The 21,436-nt window shown below is 40.2% G+C and overlaps 1 protein-coding gene across 3 annotated transcripts in view; it reads left to right on the top strand.

Annotated features, from left to right (window-relative positions):
* Window positions 1-3,529: 3,529 nt before the first annotated feature.
* The window catches only part of TCP11L1 (t-complex 11 like 1), a 36,965-nt gene continuing 19,058 nt past the window's right edge, over window positions 3,530-21,436 (top strand). The window contains exons 1-3 of one of the 3 annotated variants that reach the window (XM_063289514.1): window positions 3,530-4,031; window positions 8,988-9,092; window positions 12,680-12,839. In XM_063289514.1, the coding sequence (XP_063145584.1) occupies window positions 12,686-12,839 (154 nt within the window). In that variant the 5' untranslated portion in view covers window positions 3,530-4,031; window positions 8,988-9,092; window positions 12,680-12,685. Of the gene's footprint in view, window positions 4,032-8,987; window positions 9,093-12,597; window positions 12,840-21,436 lie in introns of those variants that run through there. The other 2 variants (XM_063289512.1, XM_063289513.1) reach the window with 2 other exon arrangements.

Raw genomic sequence — 21,436 nt, 5'->3', positions numbered from 1 at the left:
CACAAAAAGTGATGCATTTCAGGTACATTTTGTACATATAAAGTATATAATGTATCACTGAGCTGTAGCCATTCCAATGTGTAATAAGATCTTGAGGTGGGTAATAAGATCTTGAGGTAGCCAACTGTACTCCAGGTCAATTTGTGATAGTACTTTTCCAGGATGAGAAAGTATAAATATGCTCTGGCCTGTGTATGTCTAGAGTAGCTCCTTAGATTGGTCCTGTAGCAGCTTGGGCTCTGAAGAACTACTGTCCCATCAAAGAAAGCCGACTAACATCAGTAACTATTTAGCTGCACAGATGACATATGGTGACATGATATTACAGGAGATAGCTAGCTCGGATGTAAAGGCTAGCATGCAAAGTCCTGTGAGCTCTGGCTCCTTCATCATGCATACCTGATTGTTGACACTTCCAGAAGTCAAAAACCTACCTATGTCCATCCTTTTCCTCAGCAAGAGGCTACACACTTTGTGGATGGGCTAGTAGCATCCATTGCCTGTAACAAATCAGACGTGTTATTTGTTTTCCAGAAGTACTGGTCTCCCCTTTGTACTGACAGGACAATGTAGGACAGCAGTAAGGCACATTTGGATTTGTAGCATCCTCTTGCTAATTCATGACAATGCCATACAGTGGCCAATGGTGGTTTAGATGTAAATTTGGGCAAACTTTATATAGGCATAAATGCACATCCAAGGAGTTTTGGAATCATGTATTCCTCCTTCCTCTCATATGTAAGCAATTATTGTTTGAGGCAGCCCATGATCTGCAATTTTCACTGAAACTACCAGAAGAGTGAAGGCACTGCCACACACTTGGGGGAAAATGAATACGCGAGTCTGTAGGATATGTCCAGGAATCGGCATTTGTTATATAAGACTGTTAAGACTGTGTTCTCATGCCAAATGGAGTTTGGCACTGTTAGAAGAGAGATCTTTCACCTTCCTTTGCCGCTCACATTAAAATTTCCTTGCTGATTGACAATATTTAAGATGCAAATTCCCAGACTCTTTTGGCCATTGTATTCACAGAATACATAAAAAGCCTCATCCACATAGCCAAAATCAATCAAAAGTGTGGAACATTCTGCTCCCAAACCATTTCAAACTTGGCTGCCAATAATATATAAGAACATACCTTCCATATTGCATCTCCAAATGAAAGATGTGTTATTTATTCTTGACAGCAAGTTATGGGAGCTGAATGTTTAACTCTATTAAGTTACAAATGCCATAGTGGTAAAAATATAATATTACAAAAAGAGAAGTGTTAATTTTCATCACTATCCTAGCTGCATCCTATTATATACATTAGAGTGATACAGCAGATTTTGAGCTTGAATTTGTCTTGTTCCCCAAAGTCCAGCTCTTAGATGACAGCTACAAGTAAGAGCCAGGAAAACATTTCAGCTTTCTCCTTATCAGAACCATGGGGACCAATGGAGCACCACAGGCCTACAGCACCACTTCAGACGCAGCCATCAAAGCAATAGCCTGGTTGTACTGCCCACTGTAACAGGACTGGCTACCTACGTTACTGCACCTGCTTGCTAGGTGCAGAGGCTGGACTGAGTCCAAGACTGTACAGTTTTTGCTAGCAAGTATTTCAACAGAAGCTTCTAAAAAAATCACAGGTTTTCTCCATTGCAATTTAAAAAAAGGTCAGTGGGCTTAAACTTGATCAGTGTGGATTGGTCAGCCACTGTTTAGGGGGCTAAAATGGTATTTTTCTAATGTCAGCTACTTACTAATGTCATTGCTTATCACTATTTTATTTTATTGTTTCAATTTATGCACGTTTTTAACTTATTTGACTTGTTCTGTATACATTTTTTAAAAATTGGTCTCTGACCATAAATAAATAAATATCTACCAATACGTTTGGGATGTGCAGTTCTCTTCTGTGACACATGATAAATTGAGAGTAACCAACCCAAGACCATGCACTAGGCTCCCTGACTAATAAAGCTTCATTCACTGGTTCCTTCTATATATTCTTGTCCTATTCAGTTTGGTTAAGCTTACTGGATAACCCAGGAAAAGTTTCTTCTTTGAGCTTTAGATTCCCTAATTATAAAATGAACAGTGTTAGTTAGTTAGTTAGTTGCATTTGCATACCACCTTCTAATACAACACTATGAACAGCTTATTTTGATTATGTGCCACCAAATTGCTGCCAACTCTTAGCAACCACACAGATTTTCTCCAGGAGGATCTGTTCCCACCATGGTCCTTCAGATCCTCCAACAGTGCAACCATCTGTAACTGAATCCATTCACTTTGCTGTTGGTCATCTTCCTATTTTTTCTTCCACCTTTCCCAGCATTAGAGCCTTCTCCAAAGAGCTTGGTCTTCACATAATGTGTCCAAAGTAGGATAACTTGAGTCTGGTCATTTGTGCCTCAAGTTAGAATTCTGGGTTGATTTGGTAAATGATTCATTTGTTCATTTTCTTGGCTATCCATAATATTCCTAGGAGTCTTCTCCAACACCAAGGTTCAAAGGTGTTGATTGTCTTCCTATTCTGCTTCTTCAAAGTCCAACTTTCACTTCCATAGAGTGTCACAGGCAAAACCATGGCCTGCACTATTCTGAACTTTGTAGGTATAGATACATCTGGGCATCTGAATGTTTTCCAAGGCCTTCATTGCTACTCTACTAAGTGCTAGTTAGCAGTATATTTCTTGACTGGTGTTTTTTTCGTTGTTGATAGTTGATCCTAAAAGGCAGGAGCTGTCCAACAATTCAATATTTTGTCAATTCTAACTGAAACAACTAGAATTCATAAAATAAAATTCAAGGATTGGATTCACACATGCTAACCCATGAAAAATTTAACCCAATAAAAAACTATCAAGCTTATCACGTTGTGCAAATGCAGGCACAGTATGTCTTTAATTGACCTGGTTAAGCGTGTTCAGCAAATCCACTGATAAAACTGTTCAGAAGAATAATACATATTCGCTAAATGTTATTTACAAATGTATCTTTAAATACAAAATAGTCCAAAAATCCACCCCCAAACCCCACTATTTGAAGCTCCCTCACTTCATTCTATCCATAATCTCATGCAAGGGGTACGGGCCTTTCACCATCAGAAGCTGGGTGGAGAGTCACTAGGAGGCACGCCTTCTTGGCCAAAGCAGATGCCACCATATATTTAGAATGCTCTTCCCAAGAAGCTCACCAGGCACCAACTTCGACGCCCTGCACAGAAAAAAAGCCACATTTACTCATCTCTTAGCATTTACCAATAACCTGCTTCACAGGTTCGTTAGAAGAATCAGCAAAGCCTTGATGCCTATTAATCCACCATTACTAGCATTATTTTCCCCGCCTTCTTCTCTTTCTCTTATTTAAAAGCCAAAGGCACTGGGCTGAAAAAAAAATCGTTGGCTTAATTAAAAAAATTTAAATTTAAAAAATTTAAAAAGGTCTCATAAAGGCGCTGTGCGTCTGTTCCGGGGCTTTGGGGGACGGAGAGACGGGCGGGAGCGCCGTTTTGCTTGCGAGGCACATCTCCCCGCCCCCAGGAGCACACATACATGGGGGCGGGGGACTGGATGCTGAGTCCGGAGCTGCTGGAATGGGCTGCGGAGAGACCCGGGCCGATCTCCTCCCGAGAGCTCTGCGGAGAGAGACCTTCACACTTCGCCCCGTCGAGAGCAACGCCGCCGCGGATGGTCAGCTCGTTGCCGCCTCGCGATTGTCTATTCCAGACTCTTCGTGCGCCTCGGGGCTCCAGCTGCAAATCGCCCTGCGCGGCCCTCGCTCTCGCCTCGGCGGGGCGCTGACATGGCGGCGCTCTGCGTGGGACTGACAGCCCCTTCCGTCCCGCTGCAGACCCCCGGTTGGCCGTGAGGAGAACCGCGAAGAAGCTCCGCGGGTGGCTTCCCGTGTGGCTGCTGTTGGTACTGCGCTGCCAGCGCCGCGCCCAACCTCACCCGCTCCACTCTCCATCCCGGCCTCGCTTGGGAGCTGGCCGCTGCGGGGGTGAGAAGTGCCGCCCGCTCAGGCCGCCCGCTCAGGTAAGCAAGCAGACGGGGCGGAGGGGGGTGGGAGGGGAACGACCTAGGGCTGGCGGGCCTGCCGGTCCTCTCCACAAGCGACCCTTCGGTATCCCATGGGCTGGCTATCTGTGGTTACAGGAGGGAGCAAGCGGCTTTGCGAAACGGAAAGGCCCCCTTCCCGCCGCCTCGCTATCTGGAAACGGCGTCAGATTCAACGAGGGCTTAGCCGGGGTGTAAGTCACTTCGAGGCCGCGGTCAAGCGGTACCCTATATAAAACATCCTGTCGCTGCAGCAGAAATGGCGAGAAGAACGATTTCCTCGCCAATCGCTCCGGCGGGGTAGCCAAGGGTTTTTTTCAGGCGCATGCGTTTCTCCCCAGACTCACAGCCTTGGCTTCGGGAGAAAATAAGTCGGAACTTATTTTCTTATTTCCCCAGACTTATTCGAAAATTAAGTCGAAAATAAGTCGGGAGAAAATAAGCCGCCCGCGTCTTAACCGGAGAAGATGAGGCATTTTATCCAGCTCCACAGTACAGTAAGCCTTGGAGGAGCCAGGAACCTGGCTTCGTGTTTGAAATGCTAACGAAAAGATAGCATGCGTAATACTTCAGTTTATTTGGAAAGATTCCTGCCATTGTACCAACAAATGAGAAATGCAGGTCGACTGAGACATAAAAACTTAAGTTGGATTCAATGGGGCCTTTTCCCTGGATATTCAGTTGAGGTCTTAATCTTTTAGGGGCCGCTGGATTAATGTTAAGGGGGTATTTTTCAGCAACAGTGGAAGTTTCTCTTCCCGCTCCTATTCTGCAGCTTCCCACTGTTTGAGCAATCCCAATACTCAGGAGCAAATTGGGGGTAGAGGAAGGAGGAGGAATTTTACTTGGTAGAGGTGGAGGTTGGATATCATTGGATACAAGCATGAAAGGATTTCAAATGTTTCTTCTTTATCTCCAAGTTCTTGGGTACTTTAGTTCCTGGGCTTGCGAAATAACAAATGAGAAGGTAGAATGTTTGCATATCTTTTTGTATGAATCTGACATTGAGAAAGGTTCTGAAGATAGATGTATATGTGTTGTTCTGATTCAGATTAAGGCTTGGTGCTTGCAGGGAAGAATGTTGGGTGAAAAGGAAGAAACCAATAAATAAAAAGTTTGGAAAGGCTAAAATGGAGGAAGGAAGAGGCCTATGGTGCCTTTGTTTCCTCTGTCTCTCTACAAATTCATAAACTGGTCAGGCCATCCTCTTCAGTCCTGCTGATCTCTGAACAGCAAAAATTAACAGGAACATTGCAAACTGGTACTTCCTGTGATCAAAAAGAGTTTGAAAATGACTCAGTCACTGTCTCGTGCATCTAGGTAGCTATGGTAGCTCCTAGATTAACAAAAATATCCTTACCCCTGTTCTACACAGAAAAAGGAAAAATAACTTGCTATCCTACCACTTTCTCCCCTCCCCATGTTATTTGTTTTGGAAAACATCTGAGTAATTAGTATGAGAGGAAAACTGTTCAGCTACCAGAACATCATCCTTCCTACATATAAATTCCCATTAAAAGTTGCAACCATGGTTATAAGTCGCAGTGTAGAGTTTTGGTGTGTAAGCATGGCGGGGAGTGGGGAGTTAATAGCTTGCTTGTGTCAGAAGCTGGGAGACAGAGTGAAGCAAGAAGATGGTGCATGGTGTTTATATAAACAGGGGAAATTGAGATGGGCAGTTTTATACAGGGATTATGGAGCTAGTGAGAGCCACTTTGGTGCAGTGGTTAAGGCATCAGGCTAGAAACTGGGAGACCAGGAGTTCTAGTCCCGTCTTGGACACAAAGCCAGCTGGGGGACCTTGGGCCAGTCACTCTCTCTGAGCCCTAGGAAGGAGACAATGGCAAACCACTTCTGAAATCTTGCCAAGAATACTGCAGGGACTTGTCCAGGCAGTTGCTAGGAGTCAACACTAACTTGAAGGCTCACACAAATGGAACTTGTAAGAAGGATTAAGATCAGATTAACTGATTTTAGGCATGAAAGCTGGCTGGGTAACTTTGGGCCAGTCATTCTTTCAGCCCAACCCACCTCACAGGGTTGTTGTGGGGAAAATAGGCAGGAGCATTGGGTATGTTTGCTGCCTTGAGTTGACCAAAGATAGATAGATAGATAGATATAAAAAGGCGGGATAAGAATCAGTAATAACATTGTGGATCACAACATCCACTAGACCCTATGGTGTCACCTTGCAGGCCGCAGGAGAAAACAAGAGTTCCCATCCTCTGATTCCTTGGAGTTCAGAGTAGCAAATTTCAGGTTTTGCCTCTCGTATTGTCCTGTAGCTGAGTTATAAGAACATTGATTCAGCTGCCCAAGGAGGATAACTTAGTGGGAACCTTTTGGGATTGCGCCAGTGTCAGATCAGCTGCATGTGGAGGAAGACAGAGAAGAATCAGGAAAGCTATATAGAAAATAAAGGAGGATAGAACAAGAAGAGGGGCATCAGAAAGGTGAAAACTGGTAGGTCGGTGGAAAGGATACCTGTATTAGAACTAAGGGGATTGGGGAATTGAAAATTAAGGACAGCTTGCTGTCAGCAAAGTATGAGGTAAAGGAGCATGTTTCACATTGAAAGGAGCCATATCAGAAAGAAGGCAACAGCTCTGTTCATCATTCCATTTTCGACGTGGAAGGTTTTGTTTTCTGTAAAGTGAAGTATTCATCCATATAAATTTAATTTGTAATCTGAAGTGATCCAATTTAGATGCAAGTTTACAGTTCCAGTAAGATCTGTTTGGTATGAGAACATGTCTAAAGTCCAGCATGGGTGGGAGACATATATGATCCTTTGTCCAGGAACTGCAATGGTATACTGGGTAACAAAAAAGTAATGGAGATGTATAAAACCCTTTGCATTAGAATACCTCCTGTGAGGTTAGAACAACCCATTCTGAGCTCCAGATGTTTTGAGTTCATTATGCTTTGTGCATCTTTTAAAAAAATAATGTCTGCTGAAGAGAAACTGCCAGTGGGGACTGCAGCAATTTTATAATAAAATTTATTGAAGTATTCCATCTGAGGAATTAGTATAGAAACTGTGGCTGGTAAGCATGCTCTGTTTTTCTCTCCCCACTGCACTTTTAATTGCCTCTTCAACTGCTTTATAAAGATTTAGTTGGGTCATCTGCTTCTACAATCTTTCTTCTTTATCCTTGCCTGTGAAATTAATCTGCCTAAAAAGAATAGTGGTAAGGGTGTTGCCATTTTAAATTCTATTTTGCATATATAACAGTTATACTATGCCAAGCATTCTAAAAAAAAATAACCCATGATGTCCATGGTCATAGAACTCAGTTGACATTGGTTCCTTTAATATTGTTTAGACACCAATTATGCTCTGAAGAATTCAATACATTGTGGGATTGCTGCATTTTAATTTGGTTGTTCAACACTGCCATGACATTAAAAAAACTTAGTGAATTTTGAAATCATGGTTGAATCCAGTAAAATTCTTTTAATTAGAGTTCATTATGTGAATTGGCTATTTTAAACCCATATTAGCATAAGGAAATGTGTGGAAATGTTGATGAAAGGGCCAACCTGGCATGAATTACCGAGAGCTGGCTGGGTCCAGAAGGGGGGGGTAGCCCTTTCGGAGATATGCCCAGTGGGATTTCAGGTGTGGCATCATCTGAGACTACGGGCAGGGGTGTGGGTGTGGCGATTGTCATCCGGGAATCCCTTATGGCTTGCAGGGGCGCTGCACCACAGGTCACCGAATGTGAGACCCTGTTCATTAAGTTGGGCTCTAGGGATCAGCTGGGATTGCTGCTGTTGTACCAGCCTCCCTGCTGCACAGCAACCTCACTGCCTGAGCTCCTTGACTCCATTTCTGGGCTGGCAGTGGAGTTCCCCAAACTTAAGGTTCTGGGGGACTTCATCTGCCTTCAATCTGCATTGGCTGCCAGTCTGCTTCTGGGTCCAATTTGTTTCAAAGTTTCTTCCAATAATAATGAGTCGGAGGTTCATTTATCCTAAATGTCTTTATTAGCTAACAACCCCCACATACAGCCTCCTGTTCTAACTACTTGTTGAATAAAAACGAACTACTTCCAGGGCCAAAGGCCATACTTCCCAGCAGAGGATGTGCCTCCTCAATCTCAGTCCTTCCTCTGTGTTACCAACTTTGTTCCCCTGACTCTACCACTTAGTTCCACCTATTGATACACAATTCAAGGTGCTGTTTTTGACCTTTAAAGCCCTTCATGGCATGGGACTGGGCTATCCAAGGGACCGTCTCTCCCCAATTACATCTGCCCATCCCATTAGATCTGGCAGAGAAGGCATATTGCGGGTACCATCTGCCAGGGGCTTACATTTGGTGGGTTCCAGGAGGCAGCCCATCTCTGCTCTGGCCCCTCCTTATGGAACACTCTCCCCCCTGAAGTCAGGTTAGCTCCATCCCGGCTTTCGTTCCAGAAAACCCTCAAGACCTGCTTATGTCACCAAGCCTGGGGGTCCCAGGGAACTGGAGGCATTCTTAGATGGCTCCACTGTGGTTATTTTAACTCTATCCATGTGGTTTGTATATTTTAAATTTTGGATAATATTTTTATTTTTAATAATGATTTTTATTTTTATAATTTTTTAAATGTATTTGTTGTTTTATTTGATTGTTGTGTGCTGCCCAGAGCTGCTTTTTGTGAGATGGGCGGTTATATAAACGCAACTAACTAATTAAATAAATAAATAAATAAATAAATAATTGGTTTCGTGGGATGATTAGAGGAAAAAAGGTAGTCATTGAGAAAAAGTGCTGGTGGCTTCTGCCTTAAATTCTTATGAATCTTGATACTAGGTCTAGCATTCTCTACTTGTAAGAAAGTTGCATTTAAACAACAGGGTCTGTTATGCATATTTTCAACTTCATCCTTTGCTCATTGTCTTTATTTATTTATTTTAAAATCTAATTCTTGTATGTCTGTCTTACAGAACTCTTGATCCTGTTTGGCTTTGCTGGCTTGAAATTGTCATCTTGTTTTGCTGGCTTTTTTCCTATACATATTCAAATTTATTACAAGGACATTAAAGTGAAAAGTAAGTGTTATATATTTATATAGCAAGCAGAAATCTGGAGTGATATGGAAAATTGATTTCAGTAGTCTGACTTTTATTCAGATACTAATTGTAGAAGTAAAGGCTTTTTTTAAAATTAATTTTTATTTTATTACTATAATAAAAAGTCCTGTCAATTTTAATATTTTGTTCGTGATACAGTTGACCACTATCTGTGCAGGAGATTCTGTGAAGTATCATTCACGTGATTTATGTCTGCTTCCTGGAGGGACAGTGCATTTTGGATTATACAAGATTGTTTCTTTTGACAAGCCTAATGTAGTTTTGAAACAATGAACTAAAATAGGGCAAAGGTTTTGAGCCAGATTGTTTTTAGCCTCCAGTATTTGAAACACTGCATCATACAGCATCCAGTGTTTGCATTTCAGTATGTCTGCGTAGTTTGTTAAAAGCCCAAACTTACTTATCTTGCAAGAGATTTTTTCCTGTTGTCTGTTCAGAATAAGGGACTTCCTTGTTGTAAAAATACAGGCTTCTCAGAAGAAAATTAGAACTAAAATTGTGCCTCCAAACAAGGGCTCAGATTTAATTTTGAGATGGGACAACAGACCATTTTATACAAGACATGTTGCCCACATAAGTATATGTGTGACAAGATGCATTGTTATTGATTATTACGTGCAGATCATATACTGAGATTCAAAACTTCTGCAAACTGAAGTTTCATAATGTGATAAAGTAGGTGCATGTATAATTTTTATTATATGAATTACACATTTACTCCTCTGTACTCCTGAAAGTACAGAAAATTGTTACAGGAAAAGTACATTCTGTATATCTTCATTGGTTTTCTTGATCCACAATGAGGTTAGGCTCAACTAAATGTTCTTTTTCTTTCCACAAGCATTTTTCAACAAGAACGTGATTAACTACATATCTTAGTACAAGATTTAAGACTATGTCTGCTTAACCTCCAGTGTCATAGTAGGTAGCATAATCTTGTAAAGAAACCCACAAAATTAATAGCAAGCAAAAGTTTTCAATTATTAACATTAATGATACTGTTGACACTCAAAATTAGGATTTGGAAAGCTACATATTGTATGCTGATAAACACTGAATGCATAATACACCCTTACTTTGATCTGTGAATCATAATAATTTCATAATTCAGACAGTGATTTTCAAAATTTAGCCATTCAGAATTGCTAAACCACAGTAATTTAAACTTGGTTGGTTAAATCAAAGGGAATTATTCTCTTTTGCAGACCACAGCATAAACCAATTAAGCTTCATAATGGCTTGCTTGAGAATGCTCATAATTGGTGTATTATTCAATGGTCTTTGTTCTGGAAATAGTTCTGTACCTCTGTCTGGTTTCTCCATGGTTAGAATGTCTAAGGGGCTAAATTTTGGTACCTACTCCTTATCAATTGCTGCATTGTGCCAGGATCTGCAGTGAGTTGGCATGTTTGTTCTGATTTTGCTCTCTTTACCCATAGCTACAGGTGACTCTAGTGTTGTAAACAAAACACATGTGCTAATAGTCACTCAGAGAAGCAGTGCATCTTGAAACATCAATATTTTGAGGATAGGAAGTAAGCTGCCATTTTCCAATATTTATTTGATAATAGTTATGCACAAAAACTTAACTATTCTTTGGAATCTCTTAATAGACAGCAAGCTTATAATGTTCACAGCTATATGTGCAAATAAAAATTATCTATAGATCAGAAAAGATTGACAGACCATCCTTCCTTTGCCAGCTTCTTTTGAATATAAAACAAACTAGTAAAAAATAAACAGCAACTGTAAACAAGAAATGAAACAGGCTGGTTGAATGTTTGTTTGTTTATTTATACATTTATATGGCTGCCCATCTCATGTAACTCTGGGCAGCGTATGATAAAATAATCAGGTAAACAGTGTATAGACAACCATACTATTTCACTGGCCTGTTTGGCTTCAGTGCTCAGCACTCATAAAAACAGCTTTATCTGCATTTCTCTGGTGACAGAGATATAGATCTGCCAGTCCATTGCCAGTCAGTATGTTTCTGTGCTGTATGTGCAGGCATGCCAGCTATTCTTCTAGGATAAAAGCACAACAGATTGGTTGTATGACCCACCTTTTCCCTTAGCATCATGTACATTGGTTTCCAAGTTACATACGAAGCAGGGTGCTGTCCCATCAGCCAGCATGGAAATGCAGCAAGCTGTCAGAGGGATGAATTTCGTTTCATTTTGTGCTGGGTAGGAAGATGACAAAGCACTGTTCTCCACACTCTGCTCAAAAATCAGTGGCTTGCAAAAAGGATTTTGTCTCTCCATTAGCAGTCAGTGCACTCAGAGAGATTGTAATTATTGATGTTTGTGGCAACTAGATGTATATTTAATTATAAGACTGAGGCAACAGATTCAAGGCCTAGGCAAGAATTCCTGTTGCAGGGATGAAAGGCGCTATTGCATAATACATTGCTCTAGTTTAATTGAGATCAGTTTGGACCTTAGCCATTGATATGTTGCCATTCAGCTTAGAAGTTAATTCTTTGGTTTGTTTGAACTTCGGTATAGTTACTTCAATATAATATTAGTTCAGTACTGCATAAGTTCACTGAGTGGTGAATGTTACTTGTTTTATCACTTGATGTCGTAGATACTACATTTACCTCAAAAGAAGGTAGCACTGAATTTAAGATGCCCTGCCCCAAAAGGAAAAATAGAACGAAAAGAATTATAAACAAATACCTCTTGTGCAGTGTTCTTCTTTCCCACTGTGTCTACCTATGGTTGTTAGTTTCATCTGAAAGCAATCCTGGAGTTTTGTTGTTCCTCAACAAAACACTTTGCCCAACTTTTGTGTGAGTATGCTTGTTACACTGGCCAGAAGCAACAGTCCAAAGAAAAGCAGGATTAGGGCAAAAATGCTATTAATTGTATTAAGGATTAAAATAAATTGCCTATAAAATAAGGTGCCCCATTTTTAACTCATTGGATTCATTATCTACAACCATTGACTGTTCTCCTTTCACACAAACTATTTTCATAAGTGACTGGATCACTTTGTAACCCTCTCCTCTCCCTCACCCTTTGGAAATTAAGCACCTGTTAGCAATTCCTTAAAGCAGCTTCTTTAACTTTAAAAAGTTGCCTTTAGTTTCAGGGGTTTGCAGATTGGTGTTATGCATACTCTATGGCATTTTTTGCCTTCAAATCCAGTGTGCGTAGCCCTAGTATTTATTATATGCACAGAGAGACTTGAAGAAAGTGGGTTACACTTGGTCAGTTTGACATATTCTTTTCCATTCCCATGCTACTGTTTAGGAAAATGGAAAATTTATAAAAGAATACATGTTTAAAATTAGAAAAATTCTTATCTACAGAATCAAATACATGCTGATTTTTTTAAAAATGTTTGAAATTATGATTATTATAACCATTAGGGTGTTCTTTTAATATGCTACATTTCTTGCCTTTAAAGATTAGAATAATTAAATCATTGTTGTAGGTGCAGGTTTGTATTGCACAACAGTTTAGTGTAGAATTTGGTAACAGTGATGAAATTACATGGATAAGTTTAATTCTTTCCATCTTTCTCAATCACAAAAGCTGGGGATGTCTCAGGATCCAAACAAACCAAATGTAAACAAGGGGAAATCAGATGTGTCACAGGATAACCAGCAGGACCACTTGGAGAATGCAGAGCAGTCTATCCAAAAGAAGATTCGACAGAACACACCAAGTCCCAGTAGAGGCAACACACCTGAGGGTAAGCAGAATTATTCCAGGAGAATACCTTTTATCACAAGCAAAGTATTGTCCTGTAAGTTTCCTTCTGTTCTATACAGGTATATAGCCTTCTCCTGATAAATGGAACATTACCCCCCCCCCCAAAAAGACCCACCTCATAAACCACTGTAATGATTGCCTATTCAAAATCACCATCAGACTCACACAGGGCTTTCATGGATATCTGATTTAATAATGAATAGTATGCGGGATCACAAGCAAAGCTGAGAATAGTAAAAGCGCGGGATGTCTCCCAAGAAATCCCCAAGCAACTCCCAATCCCTCCCCGCAAAGTCAGTACAATTCCATGCCCGCAGGTGCCCCTAACGGTTCCTGCTGGTCTGCGGGAAACGTCCTTGACAGGGCGAGATAACCCAAACATGCATTCCTCATTCTTCACTCCTCACATCGCAGCCTGGTACAAAGAACAGGAGCAGCCCCCTCCCGTATAGCAATTCTTGTCAGCCCCATGGCATGAGAACCCGTTATGATGTTTTTCAGGAACATTGGAACAGTAACCATGACACCACTCACTGTGAACCTGTTTTCCAAGAAAGTTACCTAGATCTGCACAGGATTTGGAGCAAAGCCTCTTTACTGCAATAGTGGGATCCATGGTGGACCTTTTTCTATACCTAATTATCTTTATAGAAGAATCTTTTCATTGGCCAGATTAAATGCGTTGCCATTTATGGTCGTAGAGGGAAGATTCAACAGTATACCACCACAAGATCCCCTTACCCTTGTCCAAACAGAATGATCAAGACAGTCTTGCAAGTTCTGTTGCACTGCCTTTTTAATCAGCCATAGCACTCTGAATTAATACTGCCCCTACTAATTTCTTGCTTGGTTTGGTCTGGTAAAAAAAAATGTCTACAGAAATGTCCAGGGGTTGCTAAGGTTTGTTTGATTATAATTGTTATATGATTGCTTTGAGATTAATTTTGGCAATACCTGCTTTGGCAATACCAGATTTATCTCTGCCTTGATGGTTGATAATATTATTAATTTCCTGGGGAAGGTTTTCCCTTTTGCTTTTTTTCCTGACTGTATTGTATTTGATATTTTAGTCCTGAACATAAATAAACTAACTAACTTAAACACATATTTAATAAAAATGCATTATTTATACAATAGGACCTTCTCTGTGATACTGCACCATGTTCCAATTAATGTTGAAAAAAAGGTAGCGTACTTGTCTTGCTAACATAAAACTGCCCAATCTTTAGTCTTCCAATCTGGGAATTCCTGAATTAAGAACCTAATGCTGATTATATTTTGCATTCCCATTTCTGTTTCTTCCTGAACAGACAGCCCTTTATTTATCCTTAATCTATGTCTACCATGAAATATCTCTTATTCATAGCATGGATCATGATGATGATGATGATTTTTTTCTCTACCCAATGTTTCACCTTCCTTTCCTTTGGGGGGAGACCTTCATTTTTAGATCTAGAAGCTTTCACTTTATCTTTTTTGTGACCATTTCAAGTTTTCTCAGAAAAGGGGGATGAAAAACAGTATGTTTGCTGAGAATAGACTCAGATTTCTTTACAGAAAACTGTTGGAATTATCAGGGATCAAGTCAGCATTGTCTCATAAGTATAAGGGGGTAGCTCTAGCAAATCACATCTCCATTGTACTTGTGGGATGTCATGTGGGTCACCTGACTTCCTCTTCTTCCTCCTCCTTGGGCTTGTGGATTAACAGTCTCCATAACCTCGTGGGCAGACCTGCCGGCAGGAGGGCTGCACAACGCAGCTCCTTGCCCTTTCTATTCCACAATAGAAAGTGTCTACAAAGAACCAGTGATGATTAAGTGCTTTCTACTATGAATCTACTTGTTTCCAGATCTACTGAATAAAAGTAAGCTATCTCTATTTTTCTTCATCTACCTACTGTGTGAAGACTGAATTTATTTCTAAACGTAATTAAGCTTAATGTGCAAGTTCCTTTTTTGGTTCACGCTTCTACTCTGCAAGATTGCTGTTAGCTGCTTGGAGTTCTTTTATTAATGTTTAAAAACTCCATCAAGGGTTATGGGCCCAGTACAGACCAGTGCAGCCCAGCAGAGTCCAGTATACTGACCAAGAACTGATTTCTAAAAAGAGCTTTGGCCTCACAGCCCAAAAGAAAGCCGCTTGCACATTTAAAAGGCAAAGTTTAGAAAGTTTTTTTTTCTTCTCTCTGAACAATGGAGAAGGAAGAGGGAGTTTCCCCCATACCAACATTGACTGAGGATAATTACTCAGCATGGCTATTCAGATTAAGGATGCAGCTAGATTTTGAAGATTGTTTAGATGCTCTGGATTTACCTGAATCTAAACCAGAGGATGGGGAGGAAGCCAAAAACCAATGGAAGAAAAAGGATAAGAGAGCTAAAATTCTTATTGCCAGATCTCTTCCAGATCACAGATTAGCAGAGATTAAAAATATTTCTACTGGAAATTATTGAGAATTTATGTACCCTGTACTCGGAAGCTAATGATTAGAAACTGATCTCTGTTACAAGAACTGCATGCATGCAATTTGGAAGACAATGGAAATGTAAATGACCACCTGAGTAGGCTACAGGCAGTCTTTGATCAGCTGAGCACAGTCCAGAATCTCATGAACAAAAAATTTAAGATGTCTTTCGTGCTGAGTACTTTACCAAATAATTTTTTTTCATTTGTTGCTGGTCTGAATTTAGAAGGGGAAAATCTCTCTCAAAATTTTGGAATGATCAGATCAGAAGCTCGAAGACAAAATTTGCTTAACAACAGAGAGTCTGGCAGAGACATAAGTTACCTAGCAACAAAGGGTAAATGTGAGCCAGAGCAATCACTGATAAATCAGAAAAAGAAAAGAAAAGAGAGCCATTGTGTGTAATTCATGTAAAAAGCAAGGACATATTGCAAAGTTCTGAAAAAAATAAAAACAAGGACGTTTTTTCCAAGAATAAATCCAAGGAAAAATCTTTTAAAGGTGAAAAGGCTTTACACACAATTTATAAAGCTGATACCAATAAATGTCCTAGATGATGGGTAATTGATTTGGGGGCCAGCAGGCATCTATGTGAGAATAAAAGTGACTTTTGTGAGCTAAATGAAACCACAGAAGGAAGCATAACATTAGCAGATGGCAACCAACTTCGATTCAAGGAAAAGGAAGTGTGCTATTGTGATGCATCAATGGAAGTGAATACAAAGGTCTCATAGCAGAAGATGTTTTCTATGTGCCAGACTTAGAAGTTAATTTACTAAGTGTTTCAACATTGAATAACAAAGGCTTTGATGTGATTTTTAATGCTAACGGAGAATGTAAAGTCACCAGTGGAGAAAAGATTTATGTTACAGGTTCGAAAGAATGGTGTCTACTAGGTGCACTGCGAACAACCTCTACCAGATATCAGCCTCGCCTGTTGGCAGCAAAAGGAGGACAACAGCACTACCACCTGGCACAGACATTTTCTGCACCGTGATTTTAACACAGTTTTAAGAATGAAAACTGAAGTCATGGTAAGAGACTTTGAAATAAGCAACCATGATAAATGCCAATCAAAATGTGTGATACGCATCAAAGGAAAGGCAACAAGACCAGCCATACCCAAACAAAGGGAAAGGTGGGCAACCAAGCCACTCGAACTTATCCACACTGATTTGTGTAGACCTCTTCAAGTCTCAGCGGGTGGAAATAAATATGTTTTATGCTTCATAGACAATTTTTCCAGATATTGTGTGACCTACCTAATGAAGGAGAAGTCCCAAACAGTGGACATGCTGAGAGCGTATGTAGCCATGGTGACCAACAAGTTCAACAGAACCCTGCAAGCCCTCCAAAGCGACCGTGGAGGTGAGTTTATTTCACAAACCATGCAAACATACCTGACACAACTAGGTATAGAACACAGACTAACCACTCCATACACACCTGAACAAAATGGAGTTGCAGAAAGGAAAAATCGCTCACTAATGGACATGGTAAGATATATGCTTTTAGAAGCAGATCTGCCTGACAAATACTGGGTAGATGCTGTTTTAACAGCTACGTACTTACAGAATAGACTGCCAACCAAAGCCAACAAGATAACACCTTTTGAGCTATGGCATGAATGCAAACCAAGCGTAAAGTATCTGAGAGTATTTGGATCCAAGGCTTATGCATACATACCAAAAGAGAAGAGATCCAAACTAGACCCCAGAGCTGAAGAAGGCATCATGATCTGATTTGCTGCAGGAAGCTAGGGATACAGAATCCTGAACCTGAAGACAGGAAAAGTAAGCACATGCAGAGTGGTGTACTTCGATGAATGAGAGAGAGGCTACTATAGTCATGCTGATGATGACTGTGCAGAAACCAACAGCGGCAGTTACCAGCTTGAAATGGTTAGCCCAACATTCGAAGACACAACCACCATGCTGGACCCATAGAGAGATAGAAGTCCAGGCAGAAACTCCACCAGAGTCAGATGACAAGGCGGAGGATGCAGAAGGGGTTGAACCACCAAGTGCCACTCCCAAACCTGCTCCAAGACGCTAGTCACAACCCAACAAAGGGGTTCCAGCCAAGAGACTCACCTACCTCACAAGGTCATTGTTACCAAAAGAACCTGCATCGTGGAACGAAGTGCAGCAAATGCTACCAGATGAGGCAAGCAAGTGGAAGAAGGCAGCACAAGAAGAGCTAGAAGCTCTACACAAGAACAAAACATGGACTTTGACAAAACTACCAACAGGCAAGAAAGCCATAGGATGCAAATGGGTTTTCAAAGCCAAACAGGATGAAAATGGAGAAGTACAAAGTTACAAAGACTAGTCGCAAAGGCTATTCACAAAAGTATGGACTTGATTACGATGAATGTTTTGCTCCACTTGTAAAACATACCACAATCAGAATGCTCCTAAGTCTAGCAGCTTCCAGGAACATGAGTGTTGAACATCTAGATGTAAAGACTGCATTTCTACATGGAGAGATAGAGCAAGAACTGTACATGCTACAACCTCCAGGCTTTGCCGATCCCAAGACACAGCAACTTGTTTGCAAACTTCAGAAGGGAGTTTATGGCCTGAAGCAAGCAGCAAGAGCATGGAATAAGAAGTTGAACCAGGTACTTCTTAAGCAAGGTTTTGTTCAAGGCAAAGTTGATCCCTGTCTCTGCACAAGATGCAGAAATGGCAGAGAGGTGTACATTCTTTGTTATGTGGATGATTTGATGATTTGCCATAGTAACAAAAAAGACTTTGATGAAATTGTGTCCAACCTGAAGAAAGAAGTAGAAGTCAAGCATCTGGGCAATGCCAGTTACTACTTGGGGATACAGATTGAAAAAGAAGAAGAGAGAAGCTTTCATCTAAGCCAGAAGCAAAAGATCCTAGAACTGTTGGAGAACTTAGGACTGGAAAATGCCAGTACCAATGGAAACAGGTTTCCACAAGCAACAGGAACCTAGTGAACTTTTACCTGAGAACAATGGCTATAAAAGTGCCATAGGTAAGCTATTGTATCTAGCCACTACCACTAGGCCAGACATAGCAGCTGCAGTAAATGTTCTATGCAGAAAAACTAGCACACCCACACAGAGAGACTGGATTGGTGTTAAGCGGATGGGAAGGTACCTAAAGGGCCCTATACACCTAAAACTAAAGCTACCAGCCACCGAGAATCCAAAACTAGTGGCGTTTACAGATGCAGATTGGGCAGAAGACCTTACTGACCATAAATCCACTAGTGGGTATGTATTTTTCTATGGGGGTGGAGCAGTAAGCTGGGGAAGCTGTAAGCAAGCTCCAGTTGCACGTTCATCCACAGAGGCGGAGTATGTGTCAGCAGAAGCATGTAGAGAGGTTTCATGGCTCAAGCTACTGCTTGAAGACATGGGAATAGAGGAACCTACTCCTGTGCAGGTCCACGAAGACAACCAAAGTTGTATTAGACTCTCACAGTCAGAAAAGATTAATGGGAGAACTAAACACATTGATGTTAAGTATCATGTAGTAAAGGACATACAAGAGCAAGGAATAATCAGACTAGACTATTATCCCAAAAGGAACATGACTGCAGACATTCTCAGGAAGCTGTTGCTGAGGAGCAGTTACCAAGAACTGCGGAAGAAGTTGAACCTTGTGGACTCTGAGACATGCTAACTTAAGAAGAGGTGTTGGAATTATCAGGGATCGACTCAGCAATGTCTCATAAGCATAAGGGGGTCACTCTAGCAAATCATACCTATTGTGCTTGTGGGACGTCATGTGGGTCACTTGACTTCCTCTTCCTCCTCCTCCTTGGGCTTGGGGATTAACAATCTCCATAACCTCGGGGGCAGACCTGCAAGCAGGAGGGCTGCACAATGTAGCTCCTTGCCCTTTCTATTCCACAATAGAAAGTGTCCACAAAGAACCAGTGGTGATTAAGTGCTTTCTACTACGAATCTACTTGTTTATCTACTGAATAAAAGTAAGCTATCCCTATTTTTCTTCATCTACCTACTGTGTGAAGACTGAATTTATTTCTAAATGTAATTAAGCTTAATGTGCAAGTTCCTTTTTTGGTTCATACTTCTACTCTGCAAGATTGCTGTTAGCTGCTTGTTCTTTTATTAATGTTTAAAAACTCCATCAAAAACCACCTATTAGCAACCCAGATTTTTGTGTCATTTCAAACGTAGTGGATCTTGTTTGGACTGAGTATGGAAAATTTGAATTGGATTCTGTTGGAACTATATTAACATCATAATTATTTGGCTTAGCTGATACTGAAGACTTCCTTATACTTAGAATACTTTACTTGTAGTGTATTTTCCCTCTAATACCCAAAATATTGGTCCTGATCATTGTACATGATCAGCTCTTAAGAATTAAATATCTAAAACACTTCAGGCTATACTTAACATGCTGGATTCAGCTGTATTTGTTAATTAATGTCTATAATTTATTTGTTAGTTTTGTATACCACCATTTTTTCCTGCATAGATAAAGCAGTGGTTGGGTGACTGCTCATTGGCAGGGGGATAGAGCCCATCTTTCCTCCCCATGTGGTTTCATCCCTGGTTTTTCTCTCCCTGTCCAGATCTAAAACTAATTGCATTGAAAGTGCCTCTTTCTTACCATGTAATATATAGGCTTCCTCCACGCACATTTCATACATGAACAGGGCAGATATATGAGAAACAAAAGTGTCTGCAACATTCATGTCTGCCCAAGCAACAAGGTACCATTAAAAGGTAAAAATAGACATGGGAGAAAAAGAAGGCAAAGAAAGGAATGAGAGTGAAAATAGAATGACTATAAGAAGAAAAAGTACGAGTCCTGTATTAAAAGATAGATGAATCTTCCAACAGAGTGAATGAAAAGTAAATATAAGGAAGGATGATGTATGAGCTGCTTAGAACAGAATGAAAAGAACTATTTTGCAGAGTGCCACAGAAATTTTGCTAATGGAATTATAAAGAAGGATGCTCAAGAAGTAAAATAAACTGTGGATTAGATGGATAGATGAATGGGAGGATGTGAAAAATGAGTTTGGGAAAAAGATTTCTGAATGTATGTATGTGTGTATACACGCATGCGTGCACACACAAAGTTGCAAAGGCTATTCAAAGGAAACAAAAAATAGTTAATTAAAAGAGACAGAGAAAATGTGAAGTAATTTGGATGGAAATAAATTAATTTGGAAATAGGTGAAAAGGGGCTAAATATGGAGCTTTCAGCAAGATGAATGGAATTAATAATCAAGGTGATAAAATAATTTGGGATGAAAGTAAAGTGAAAGAATTTTAGAGATTTGAATGGGGATGATAGTGATGTGTCAAAGAGTGAAATTGAAATGAACTATAAATGTTAGTGTCCAAGAAAAGAAAGTTACGAAAAATAAGTGATAGGTACTGTGATAAAGCTGAAAAAGGGTAAGGCCGCAGGTGTAGATGTTGTAACTGGCAAAACATTGAACTTTGGACATGCTTGTTTATGAATTGCAGTGCAGTTTCTTTAATATATGTGAAGGCTGTATCTGTGCCTGAGGAATGGGAGAATGTCTTTATTGTTCCCTTACACAAAAGGAAAAATAACAAGATTAATGTAAAAATTACAGACGGATTAATTAGTATGTTAAGTGTGTTTGGGGAGGTGCTTGGCAAAATTCTGATTGAGCAGATGAACAAAATTAGGGAAGTGCTGAACGGCTCTACAGTATGTCTGACAAGGACGTGCAGGCCAGATCTGAGGTGATCTGATCATATACAAAGAGTAAATGGTCAAATTATACAACAAATATATGAAGAAAGAGTAAGTGGGATGAGAGGAAAAACACGACCAAGAACCTTGTTGTGTGTAGAGTTTGTGAGACCCTTAAAAACAGAGTAGTAAGAAATTTAAAGAACAAAAGATCATGTGTGAATCACTATATACTGTAGATGTGATGAAAGCTAGGATGGTTTGCAACAACAGAAATGTGTTGACAGGTATGAATGGTGTTGGTATAACTAGATTTAGATAAAATTCTTTTTTATTAACTGATACTATTAATTTTCTTTTATTTAGTATTTCTTAGTTCTCTTATCCACCTTGCATAAGGTTCTTTATCCTGAAAGGAGATAGCATG

This window comes from Candoia aspera, chromosome 1, assembly GCF_035149785.1.
Source record: "Candoia aspera isolate rCanAsp1 chromosome 1, rCanAsp1.hap2, whole genome shotgun sequence".
Lineage (NCBI taxonomy): Eukaryota > Metazoa > Chordata > Lepidosauria > Squamata > Boidae > Candoia > Candoia aspera.
Note: the sequence above shows the minus strand (reverse complement) of the source record. Positions and strands in the feature narration are given on the sequence as shown.